We start from the raw sequence: 11,946 nt of genomic DNA on the forward strand, positions 1-11,946 counted from the left end.
TGCTATGAAGCCTGGTGAAAAACCAAGTTTACACCATAACCCAGAACAAGTGAACAACAATCACAAACACTGAATATGTGTTCAGTGAAAATGACTGAGTTTCTGGTCATTTTCTTTATATAAAAATCTGAAACTTTAAAGTTCTTCAGAAAAACTGCATCAGAATTTTTAGCTTTTGTTACTTTCAATATGATTATAATATACACAAATATCTTTAGAAAAGATTATATCCACTTTTACTGGTAGATTTGTGCTTTGAACATCATATCAACAGCAACTGAAATGTGAGACATCCTCGGAAGTTAAAAAAAAGTGATGAGTTTCCGTTACAAGCGCTGAGCTACAGAGCTCACCATTTCAGAAATAATTTGCTTGCTTGTGAGTGATGGAGGAAATTTATGCCAGTGTTGAATCTGCCAAACAAGACAACCCAAAACCATCAACAAATCACACAGGTACAAAGTGACAGAAAACGGAATAGATTTATTTTAATAGCAATTAATACTGTTGTGTAATTTGCTGGGGGGGTTCTCTCTCTTCAGGTTCAAAGACCTCTAAGAGGAATGCGTCTTTAAGTATTATTGTGTTTTGGAGTCTGCTGGGTGTTTTACTTCTAACTAGACTTGTCACTCTTGGTGTCCACTGTGAGTCTGATTCTTCATGAATAATTGTTCAAACTGCCACTGAGTGCTGAATAAAATTTGACAAACTAAGTTAAAATGTTAAAAATAAACCAGAAGCAGTCTAAGCATGAATGCACAAAATGTTTTGTGTCTCAACAACTTGTACTGATTTATTTATTTCAGATTTCATTGTGATTAAGGACAGCGACAGCCTGAAGGCAAATCTCTCCAATGTGAGAAAAAAACTTGCCATCATGACTGAGGAAAGAGACCTGCTGCGTGCCAACCTCACTGAAAATCTCAAAGAGCTTGAAAGGCTTCAGAGTTTGTGCAAACAGAGTGAGTCCTTTTATTTACGGTTGTGTTACTTTATAACAGTCTTTACTCAGTAAGTCAGTGAAAGTCAATTCTCTAGCAAATACTGCTCTTTTTGCCTGACGGAGAAGATATTTAATGATCTTAAATTACTCAAACTTTAATGCTGCATTTAATTTATTCCCATCCAGCAGTTCTCTGCCGCTTATCCAATTCAGGGTCACTTGAGCCTTTCCCAGCTACCATAAGGCAGGAGGCAGGGTACACCGTGGACAGGTGGCCAGGCTGTTGACCAGCACATAGAGACAGGCAATCATTTGCACTCACATTCACACCTATGAACAATTTAGATTCACCAGTTACTTAATCCGAGAAATCACTTAACCCTTTAAGACCTACCATAGAGCAAGCCCACCAGACCTTATTTTTACATTTTTCATACTGTGGTGCCATTTTTTGGAGTATTTCAACTTACTATGCATCAATACAACCCTTATATCCCAAATTTTAATAATATGTGTGTTACAAATCCTAGCAACTATAGAAATTGCTAAAAAAAAAAAGAAAAAAAGAAAAGAAAAAAAAAGAAAAAAAGTGCAATTAACCACAAAAAAATTGAAAAACGTTTTTTGTTTTTCACATATTTTTATTGATGCAAAAATATCAAGCTACATAGCTCAAAATTGTAAATGAAAAAAAGTTGCACAAAGTCCTTTCAAACTACATAAAATGTATTTGGAGTATTTTCATGAATTCATTTTTGAGATATAATCATTTTTATAAACAGTAGTAAAAACTAAAATCAATAAAATGCATATTGTACACAATTTAACAACATGACAACAAAAAGACAACATCAAAATGAACAATGCAGAGTTGAGCACACACACCTCCCTTGTGTCCATCCACTTGATAAAAATGAGAGGGCCCTCTCTGATCCACCTGATTGTCCCTCGTGGAGATTTTTTTTGTCAGGGCGTTAAGTTTAGTTTTTGGGACTCCAGCTCTTGTGTCCCGATATGTCCCACATGCTCTAAACCCCAGATCATGAAGGTGGTATGTATATTGCTTGAAATAATTTTTTTTTTATGTTAGAGAAACGTAAGAAAAATTATGTTTGTGGTGCGAAAGAGCAATTTTGTACTGCAAAACAATTTTACCTGAATTACTCTTGCACTGGACAAATCGAACAGATGGAGTATTTTTTTTGTGTGTATAGTGTTGATAATGTTAAAGAGGAGGGAACTGAAGTCTCCTGGTCAACTGAAGCAGCCTCTACTCTGGAGGGAAGCAGAGGGAGAGGAAGGAGTCGGATGAGTTGTCCTCCGGCAAAAAGAGGCAAGCGCTCCAGGTCACTCTCTGGTGATGCAGCTGTCTGGATGAGTGGAAGGACCCTGACAGCTTGCCTCATCCTGTACCGAATTTCTTTCCATAAAGAAAGCCAGTTGTGCAGCTGCCATTTTCAGAATGTGTGGACAGTCCATCTCCATCTGAACTGTTCAAGATATACTTTGACCGAGCTGCTATCAAAACACTGTGTGTCAACACAAACAAAAATGCAGCTAAAAATATTGCTGCAGGCAAAAAATTAACATGGACTGAGCTCACAGAGGCTGAACTGTACAATTACATTGGCATAACACTCTACATGGGGGTTCTAAAGCTGCCTAAAATGAGAGATTTTTGGTGTGTGAATTCCACTTTTCATGTGCAATATCCCTCTGAGGTCATGACCAGAGACTGGTTCCTCACCATCACTTGGAATATTCATCTGAGTGATCCTGCGGAAGATGCTCTCAATGATAGAAAAAAAGGCACTGGTGATTATGACTGCCTGCACAGACTACGTCCCCTGTATGACAGTTTACGTGTAGCCTTCAAAGCTGTATACCACCTACAGCAAAACCGTTCTGTGGATTAGCGCATGGTCTCCACTAAAGCCAGAGTTGCCCTGAAGCAATACATAAAAAGTAAGCCAACAAAGTGGGGGATAGAACTTTTTGTGCTATCTGACAACACAGGGTACACAGTGGACTTTAACATTTATACAGGGAGGTCAACTCTGGTAACTGGGAAGGGGCTGTCATTTGATGCTGTGATGGCGCTTATAAACAAAAACTACCTGGGAACGGGATATCAGATTTATTGTGAGAATTTTTCTACAAGCCCAGCAGATAACAATAACAAAGATAGATTGGAAAAGAAGTCAATCTGAACTAGGTCCTGGAGAAAATTCAGACCCAGATGAAGGCCCTAGCATGAGATGAGTAGTGGTCAGAAGAAAGCACAAAAGGTATACAGGCAACAAACAGAGCCAATTCCGCTGTGTCTGGTGCTCGGGGAAAAATGGGGAAAGGCTGCCGAGACAGGCTCCCACAAGCGGACACAACTGCCACATACACATGGCATACACACAGTACCAAACATATGTACCATACCATCTGTCACACATGCTCGTACCAATGGAGATCAAACGAGGACTGGTTTCACAGCTGCACAGCTGTTTTATACATAAGCTGTAGGGCATGGCCAGGCTAGCAGGAGTGTCTTAAAGAAGTATCCACATGCCGCGTCCAAGGGGGGTCATATCCCATACATATGGAACATTTAAAGGAATAGAGAGATATGATATGATAGAGAGCTACCTCATCCAGGGGATAAAATACTGTCAGAATCTCTTTTTATTTGGCCTCCTATTAATGTTTAAAGCCTTGCAATGATTAGTTAAGGCTGTATTACTTCATTGGGCATTACCACACTTGAGATCATATACTTATTTTTACATTTAAATTTTTTTTTTATAATATGGCCTGTAAATACAAGGAAAGGGTTCCAATTGCAATTTCTAAAATATAATCTGATGAGGAGAAGACCTGCAAGTTTTCTCTTTTGAGCATTTATTATCGCCCAGAAGTATTTTTTATCTGATTACTCAACTAATCGATGGAACGATGGAATAACTGATTACTTAATAATAGTTAGCTGCAGACCTAAAATATATTAGGCATGAAAACTGTCACTGTAGTAAATATACACAGGCAAACAAATATAACACTCAGCAAGTGAATAAACTATAAATAAATCTGTGTGATCAAGCTATGGGGCTGCTTCATTAATTAAAAAAATTAATTAATTAAAACAGATCAAATGAGCATTGTTAAATGGTGAGTAAAATAATTTCCATTAGCCTTCATGAAATATTACTTGTTTGTAATTTCTTCCAGAAAAAACATGTCCTGAGGGATGGAGTAATTTCAACCATAGCTGCTATCTCCTCTCTGAAAGCTCTGGCTCCTGGGATGCAGCCAGAAAGGATTGCAGAGACAGACAAGCAGATTTGGTGGTTATTAACAGCCCTGAAGAACAGGTACAGTTCATATGTATGCGTGAGTTATTGTGTTTATAAATGAATAATGAAGTTCATACTGTATGAGTTGTTCAGACATATGTCTTCAGTGAAAAATGCCACAAGAAATGCATCAAAGCAATTGAGAAAACACAAAGTTTTAGTTAACGCTGGTTTGGGATTATAGAAGTGATGTTTAGATATAACTGGAATAAACTGCCCCAAATAAAATTCTGGTTCAAAACTAAAATGTTTTTTAAACAGACTGCCATCCTTAAAATCGCCACAGAAGAAGCTTGGATTGGTTTGAATGACAAAGAACAGGAAGGAACATGGAAATGGGTAGATGGAACTCCACTGACTCTGATGTAAGTCTTTACTTTGGTTCAGTTAATTTGGTAACCAACAGATTCATGAGAAATACCCACATTGGTGAGCTTAAATTTCAGTGGGCTGAAACAAGCTGGGAGGCCAAAAGCTTAAGATGTACACTTAAAACTTGTTTTGGCCACATGGGGCAGAAGTAGTTAATATATCAATCATGATATCTTTGCAAGATAGCTGTGATTGTCTGTGTGGCTGTAAAAGCTCCACAAAATGAATCAAAGCTGCTGGTGGAAAATTTGGCTGAAATCCACCACACACACAGCAAATATCGTTTTTCCTAACAATAAGATGATGTTACCCTTCTAGGTACTGGAAACAAAATCAACCTGATAATGGTGGTGGAGTTCCAAAGTGGGGTGAAGAGGACTGTGTTCATTTCAGTGGTAATAAAAAACAGTCCTGGAATGATCGTTCATGTTCAGACAATTATAAATGGATCTGCGAAAAACAATTTTAGTTTGTTTGTTCATTTCAGTCCATTACTCTGTAGTGTGTTACTGATGGTGTGCTTGCTGGCTGTGGTCCCAACTGCCTTCAGATGATTAACATTGTCATTTTGGGAAGATCCATCACCTTTCTTCCACAGAAATTGTTTCTGTGTTGAGTTGAGATCATGATTGTTTTTTTTTTTTCTTTTTTCTATTGATTGATTGTAATCTATGAGTCACAATACCCAGAATTTTGGCTGGGTGGCATGGGATCAAATACTGATTTCATTCAATAACATGCAAATCAATTTATAACTTTTATGTAATGCTCTTTTTCTGGAATTTTGGTTAATATTTTGTCTCTCTACATTAAAGTGAAACAAAAAATTGGAGACTGACTGTTGATCCCTGTGAGCAAATTTACACATTCACAGAAGATTAGATAAGTGCTTAATACAGGTACTGCCTTTTAGCACCTGTGGACAGTTAAACATGCGTCCTGTAAATAGGAAAGGAGTGATTAAGCAGGGAGACATGGCTTGTTGTTGCTAAATGCTAGAAATGGCATGATGCCACTTTTTTATGTCCGATACCGATATAGTAAATTTGGATATCTGCCGATACCAATATGAATCTGATATAGTGTATTTTATAATCAATAAAACTGTTTTTTCATATCTTGCAGCATTTTGTTTAATTCATACTCAAGTTTTAAAAAACAAAACATTAAAGCTATTCTGTTATACCTGTGTGCAAAAAATACACTGCACCCAAAATATTTCATAGTTCAGCAATACTGATCAATTTAATAAACTTAAACCTACACCATCCTCCCTATTCTGGCATTTTAAACAGTACTTAGGGGAAATATTAAACAACCTAATTAAGAGGGTTGCCAACTCCCAGCAAAAAACATAGGGAACCACCCCCCACCCTCTGCCTCATAATGCTTAATAGTGATGTGACAGTCGCGAACAAAATGAAACTTCTTTGAAGTGAACGATGCGAGCCGGGGTTTTTTTCTTTCTCTCACCCTCTCACTTTTTTCCGCTTCACTCCGCACGACAGCCTTGTGCTTTGCGCTGGGAAGAGGGGGGAGGGGCGGTAGTTACACCCGCAGTAGCACAGGAACAGAGCAGGAGGGAAAGAGAGAGAGGAAGAGAGCCAGGGACAACAATGTCACATTACAGGGAGTGCAGAATTATTAGGCAAATGAGTATTTTGTCCACATCATCCTCTTCATGCATGTTGTCTTACTCCAAGCTGTATAGGCTCGAAAGCCTACTACCAATTAAGCATATTAGGTGATGTGCATCTCTGTAATGAGAAGGGGTGTGGTCTAATGACATCAACACCCTATATCAGGTGTGCATAATTATTAGGCAACTTCCTTTCCTTTGGCAAAATGGGTCAAAAGAAGGACTTGACAGGCTCAGAAAAGTCAAAAATAGTGAGATATCTTGCAGAGGGATGCAGCAGTCTTAAAATTGCAAAGCTTCTGAAGCGTGATCATCGAACAATCAAGCGTTTCATTCAAAATAGTCAACAGGGTCGCAAGAAGCGTGTGGAAAAACCAAGGCGCAAAATAACTGCCCGTGAACTGAGAAAAGTCAAGCGTGCAGCTGCCAAGATGCCACTTGCCACCAGTTTGGCCATATTTCAGAGCTGCAACATCACTGGAGTGCCCAAAAGCACAAGGTGTGCAATACTCAGAGACATGGCCAAGGTAAGAAAGGCTGAAAGACGACCACCACTGAACAAGACACACAAGCTGAAACGTCAAGACCGGGCCAAGAAATATCTCAAGACTGATTTTTTAAGGTTTTATGGACTGATGAAATGAGAGTGAGTCTTGATGGGCCAGATGGATGGGCCCGTGGCTGGATTGGTAAAGGGCAGAGAGCTCCAGTCCGACTCAGACGCCAGCAAGGTGGAGGTGGAGTACTGGTTTGGGCTGGTATCATCAAAGATGAGCTTGTGGGGCCTTTTCGGGTTGAGGATGGAGTCAAGCTCAACTCCCAGTCCTACTGCCAGTTTCTGGAAGACACCTTCTTCAAGCAGTGGTACAGGAAGAAGTCTGCATCCTTCAAGAAAAACATGATTTTCACGCAGGACAATGCTCCATCACACGCGTCCAAGTACTCCACAGCGTGGCTGGCAAGAAAGGGTATAAAAGAAGAAAAACTAATGACATGGCCTCCTTGTTCACCTGATCTGAACCCCATTGAGAACCTGTGGTCCATCATCAAATGTGAGATTTACAAGGAGGGAAAACAGTACACCTCTCTGAACAGTGTCTGGGAGGCTGTGGATGCTGCTGCACGCAATGTTGATGGTGAACAGATCAAAACACTGACAGAATCCATGGATGGCAGGCTTTTGAGTGTCCTTGCAAAGAAAGGTGGCTATATTGGTCGCTGATTTGTTTTTGTTTTGTTTTTGAATGTCAGAAATGTATATTTGTGAATGTGGAGATGTTATATTGGTTTCACTGGTAAAAATAAATAATTGAAATGGGTATATATTTGTTTTTTGTTAAGTTGCCTAATAATTATGCACAGTAATAGTCACCTGCACACACAGATATCCCCCTAAAATAGCTAAAACTAAAAACAAACTAAAAACTACTTCCAAAAACATTCAGCTTTGATATTAATGAGTTTTTTGGGTTCATTGAGAACATGGTTGTTGTTCAATAATAAAATTATTCCTCAAAAATACAACTTGCCTAATAATTCTGCACTCCCTGTAGAAAGGTATAGTAATCATCCACAACTATTTTCAGTTGCAGATGATAAAGGATTCAGAAAGTTTATTCATGCAGGCCCATGTGACAGAGAATGTGCATCTTCTTTTTCATATTTATATTTAATTGTGTTGTGGTTTGCAGTGTTTTGTGTTATATCACTTAAAATTTCTTTAAAAGGAAAAAGCTGAAAATTTAAATAGTTAAAAGTTGAAATGTAAATAGTTGGTTTTTGCATTATATGATTTATTTATTACATTTTATGTGGAGTGAATAAATAAAAGTATATTTATGGTGGCCGCTAGAGACAAAGCACGTACAAACTCTATAGCACGTACAAACTCCAAAGCACGTACAAACTCCGAAGCACATACAAACTCCAAAACACGTAAAAACTCCAAAGCACGTACAAACTGCGAAGCACGTACAAACCCCGAAGCACGTAAAAACTCCAAAACACGTAAAAACTCTATAGCACGTACAAACTCCGAAGCACGTACAAAACACAACAGAAGTGCTCCAGGATGCTAGGCGCAGTGTTGAGCTTTTGTTACCTAGTGGCTACACAAGCCAAGAAGTACCAACAACCGGATTTGTACAGTACAGAATGCGTTTAGCTTGTCGAATTTACTTAAATCTTCGATCGCTAGCTGTGTGACTCTGAAGTGCTGTACTGTTTTCTCCCCAACAAACACAACAATGCAGACGAAATGTTTTGGTTTCATTCTATAATACTGGACTTATTTTTCTACGAAGGTTTGAACTTTAAGAGTGTTTAAACAAAAGAGATAAGTGTGAAAATGTTCATGCCTGTCTGAGAAAAGTGTATAAAGCATGTAGTGAGGGCTTTTACAGTCTTGAAACATCTATAATAATTGTAAAAAATTCTCAGAAAATGCTGTAAAGTAATTGTTGTAACTTTACAGCATAAGTTGTAACTAATTTTTTACAAAGAATTAGTTGGCTATTAAAAGTTGGCTAAAGTGTTGTTTTTAGAACGTAACTCCCACGATAAACGAGGTACCACTGTATTATTAAGTAGTAGAGTCTGGGACATCTAATTGATTAACATCAACATTGATTATTATGCAGTTATTTTTGTTCAAGGAGAGCAAAAAATATAAAACTCTCTCTCAGCTTGTTTGTTGCCAAAAATGGCCACCTTTTGTGTACGTTCACAAAATGCTATAAAATTTATATTTTTAAAACATTTTTCTACTTTTATCGACTTGACTCTTTAAATTAGCACCAGTCCGTTTCATCAAAACCAAAACTTTAACTAAAATCTTTTTTTCTTTTTTTTTTACTTTTTAAATGCCAGTTAGGTTATATATTACCATTAACTTTTCAGATAAAAAGGTGATAAAGTCCTAATGTTTTCATGAAACTTCCTATTTATTTATTTTTTTCATCTGAACATCGGAGACTACCCTTATTTGAAAATCAGAATATTACATGAAATTGCTTGTTTGTCCAAAAATGGGTAAATGATGTAATTTAAAAAAAAACAAAACAAAACATTAAAAACTACAATTTACATGCGTTGAGTTTAGAATGAAAGCAGTTTTACCTAAATGTCATTAATAGGGAATTAAAAAAGATTGTTATAATGGGTTTCAATTGGCCTAAAATGGCCACGATAGAGCCAAGAGGAACAATAGGATGTTTAGTGTATATATTTTTGATGAATTTAAGAAGCTGAAGTTGAAAACTATAAAAGCTGAAAAAAAATCTAGACCCTTGGGAAGTTTCATTCCATTTGCAGTAACACAGCAAAAATGGTCGAAGAATAAGTAGTGAAGTGGCCACATATGGCCAGCACAGAGCCCAAAGGCCCAAATGTATAAAAATTTTATTGATTACAAGGTAATACATTGCTGTTAATATCAACGGTAATCTTTTTATTTTGAAGTTAAAAGTATAAGCAATGCTGTTACATTTACACAGTAATTTCTTACTATAAGTATTGACATGGAAAGAAGTGAACAATATTTTGAAATAAGTTTAACTGGAATTCTGTACACTGAAAAAAAACCCCAACAACACATAAAAAAACAAAGAGCCAGTGCCTTCATCTGTCCATTAAATGTCAAACATCACATTGACCCGTAGTCCCTGCTCGTCAGCACATGCTTTTAAAAAGAGCTCCATGTCCTCTGCAAAGTGTAAAATAAAGAGGAAGAAGTCCCTCTGCACAAACACACTGCAGATAACAGGCCAGGCAAATATCTATTGATCTGTTTGAATGCCTCCTCATCATGTGAGCGCTGAAGTTTTTTTTAAGAAGACTAAGACCACAGTGAGGGCATTTCATTTTCATGGACTTTTCATAAGTCGCAGTTTCATTTAGCACAGAGGGTAGAACACATGAATGTTCTACTGAAGATTCAGAAAATGGTTTAGATGCTGGAGACAAGACATCGAGAGGAAGACGGGGCTCCTCGGAGAGTCCAGCGGGAGGAAGACAAGGCTCCTCGGAGAGTAGTCCTGATAGTGGTGGCTGATTTGGCATGGAAGAATGCTGACATGACAGTAAATGCCTTGCCATATACCCACACCATATGATTGTGTCCTGTTGTCCTACATGGCAGCCTGCACCGGCATATCATTTTGTCTGAAAGAGAGAGAGAAAAAAAACGCACATGTAATTTAAATGTAGTTGTATAGAATGCAAACAGTTTATCTAACAATCAGATTGTACATGTTAACAAAAACATCCAAGCAATCCTCAATAATGAAAGCAAAATGATATGGATCACAAGAGCTGTCAAGAAATGTGGTGAACAGGAGTGTAATCTGGGCCTTCTTTATATGTGCACAGAATTTCAGTAAATGCTTCATGGCTGAAAAGAAATAAAATAATGCACAACTTAAATGTGGGGCCAGCCATTAAGAGTCGAGAGCATTGGACATGCGTAACTCAAGCTAGCATTCAGTGACATACTCCTAAAGTTGTGAAGAAACATTTATGAAAAACTCAATCACTGCCAGTGTTGTAGTCCTTACACAGAAACAGCAATGTGTTATTTATTATTTGTTACTTTTCTTAAAAGTAATACAGTTACTTAATTACTCAACAGAAAAATAATTTGTTACACTTCTCATTACATTAATTTCTCGTTAATCTGTAAAATGACCTGAAATGCATAGTCTTTCGATTACCAGTTAACAATATAAAACTTAGGACTGCTGTCAATCTTCAATCAATCAATCTTTATTTATAAAGCACTTTTCATACAGAAATGTAGCACATAGTGCTTTACATGGCTAAAAGCAGCCCACCCTACCCCACCCCACCCCGCCCTCCAACTCACTCCCTACACTCTCATTAACATAAACGATCATGGATACATACACACACATCCCCCCCCCCCACACACACACACACACACACACTTAAAGAGTAAAATTGGGCTGGGCACACATGAGCCAGGTGAGGAAACACTATCACAGGGAGCCGTCTGCACCGGGAGCCGGTCACAGACCGCAGCCTCCAGGCTGGGCACACAGCAGGAGGGAGGCAAAGAAGCCCTCCAGCCAGGCTGAGAAGACCAACAGAGCCCCAGCAGGCAGGGTCGATCACAGCCCTGGTGCAGAGAGCCCCCTCTGAGGAAACACTGGAGATATGACCCAATAAGAATATATACAGGATAAAAAGATAAAATAAATAAGAATGGGATACAATATAAATATAAATAAAGTAAGAAGATAAAAAATGAATAAGAATAAAATCAATAAATATTAGGTAAAACCTAAATTAATAATATAAATAGAATAACAGGATAGAATAAATAAGCATAAAATAAATAAATGTTAGGTAAAAGCTAAATTAAAAAGGTGGGTCTTGAGCCTGTTCTTAAAACCATGTATGTTCTCTGCGGCCCTGAGCTCCTCCGGCAGGCTGTTCCACGGACGAGGACCATACCACTGAAAAGCTGCCTCTCCATGAGTATGTATAAGCACAATCGAGCCAGCCGTCACTTGTATACTTTGTATTACAATAAGCGAAACTGAGAACCAAATTCAGAATAAAAGTCCTCCTGAATTGGCAATTTCTTCATTTCAGTTCAAAATGCTATTAAAAGGAAACTTTAGATCAAC

The 11,946-nt window shown here is 37.9% G+C and overlaps 1 protein-coding gene across 1 annotated transcript; it reads left to right on the top strand.

The window, feature by feature from the left end:
* The first annotated feature begins 366 nt into the window (after nt 1-366).
* LOC102082045 (CD209 antigen-like protein E) lies at nt 367-5,710 on the top strand. Its single transcript, XM_013267408.3, has 6 exons — nt 367-455; nt 543-644; nt 807-962; nt 4,163-4,305; nt 4,549-4,652; nt 4,978-5,710. Exons 1-6 carry the CDS (start codon nt 386-388, stop codon nt 5,126-5,128), a joined length of 726 nt encoding a protein of 241 aa, XP_013122862.2. The 5' UTR covers nt 367-385; the 3' UTR covers nt 5,129-5,710.
* The last annotated feature ends 6,236 nt before the right edge of the window (nt 5,711-11,946 follow it).

This window comes from Oreochromis niloticus, linkage group LG3, assembly GCF_001858045.2.
Source record: "Oreochromis niloticus isolate F11D_XX linkage group LG3, O_niloticus_UMD_NMBU, whole genome shotgun sequence".
Lineage (NCBI taxonomy): Eukaryota > Metazoa > Chordata > Actinopteri > Cichliformes > Cichlidae > Oreochromis > Oreochromis niloticus.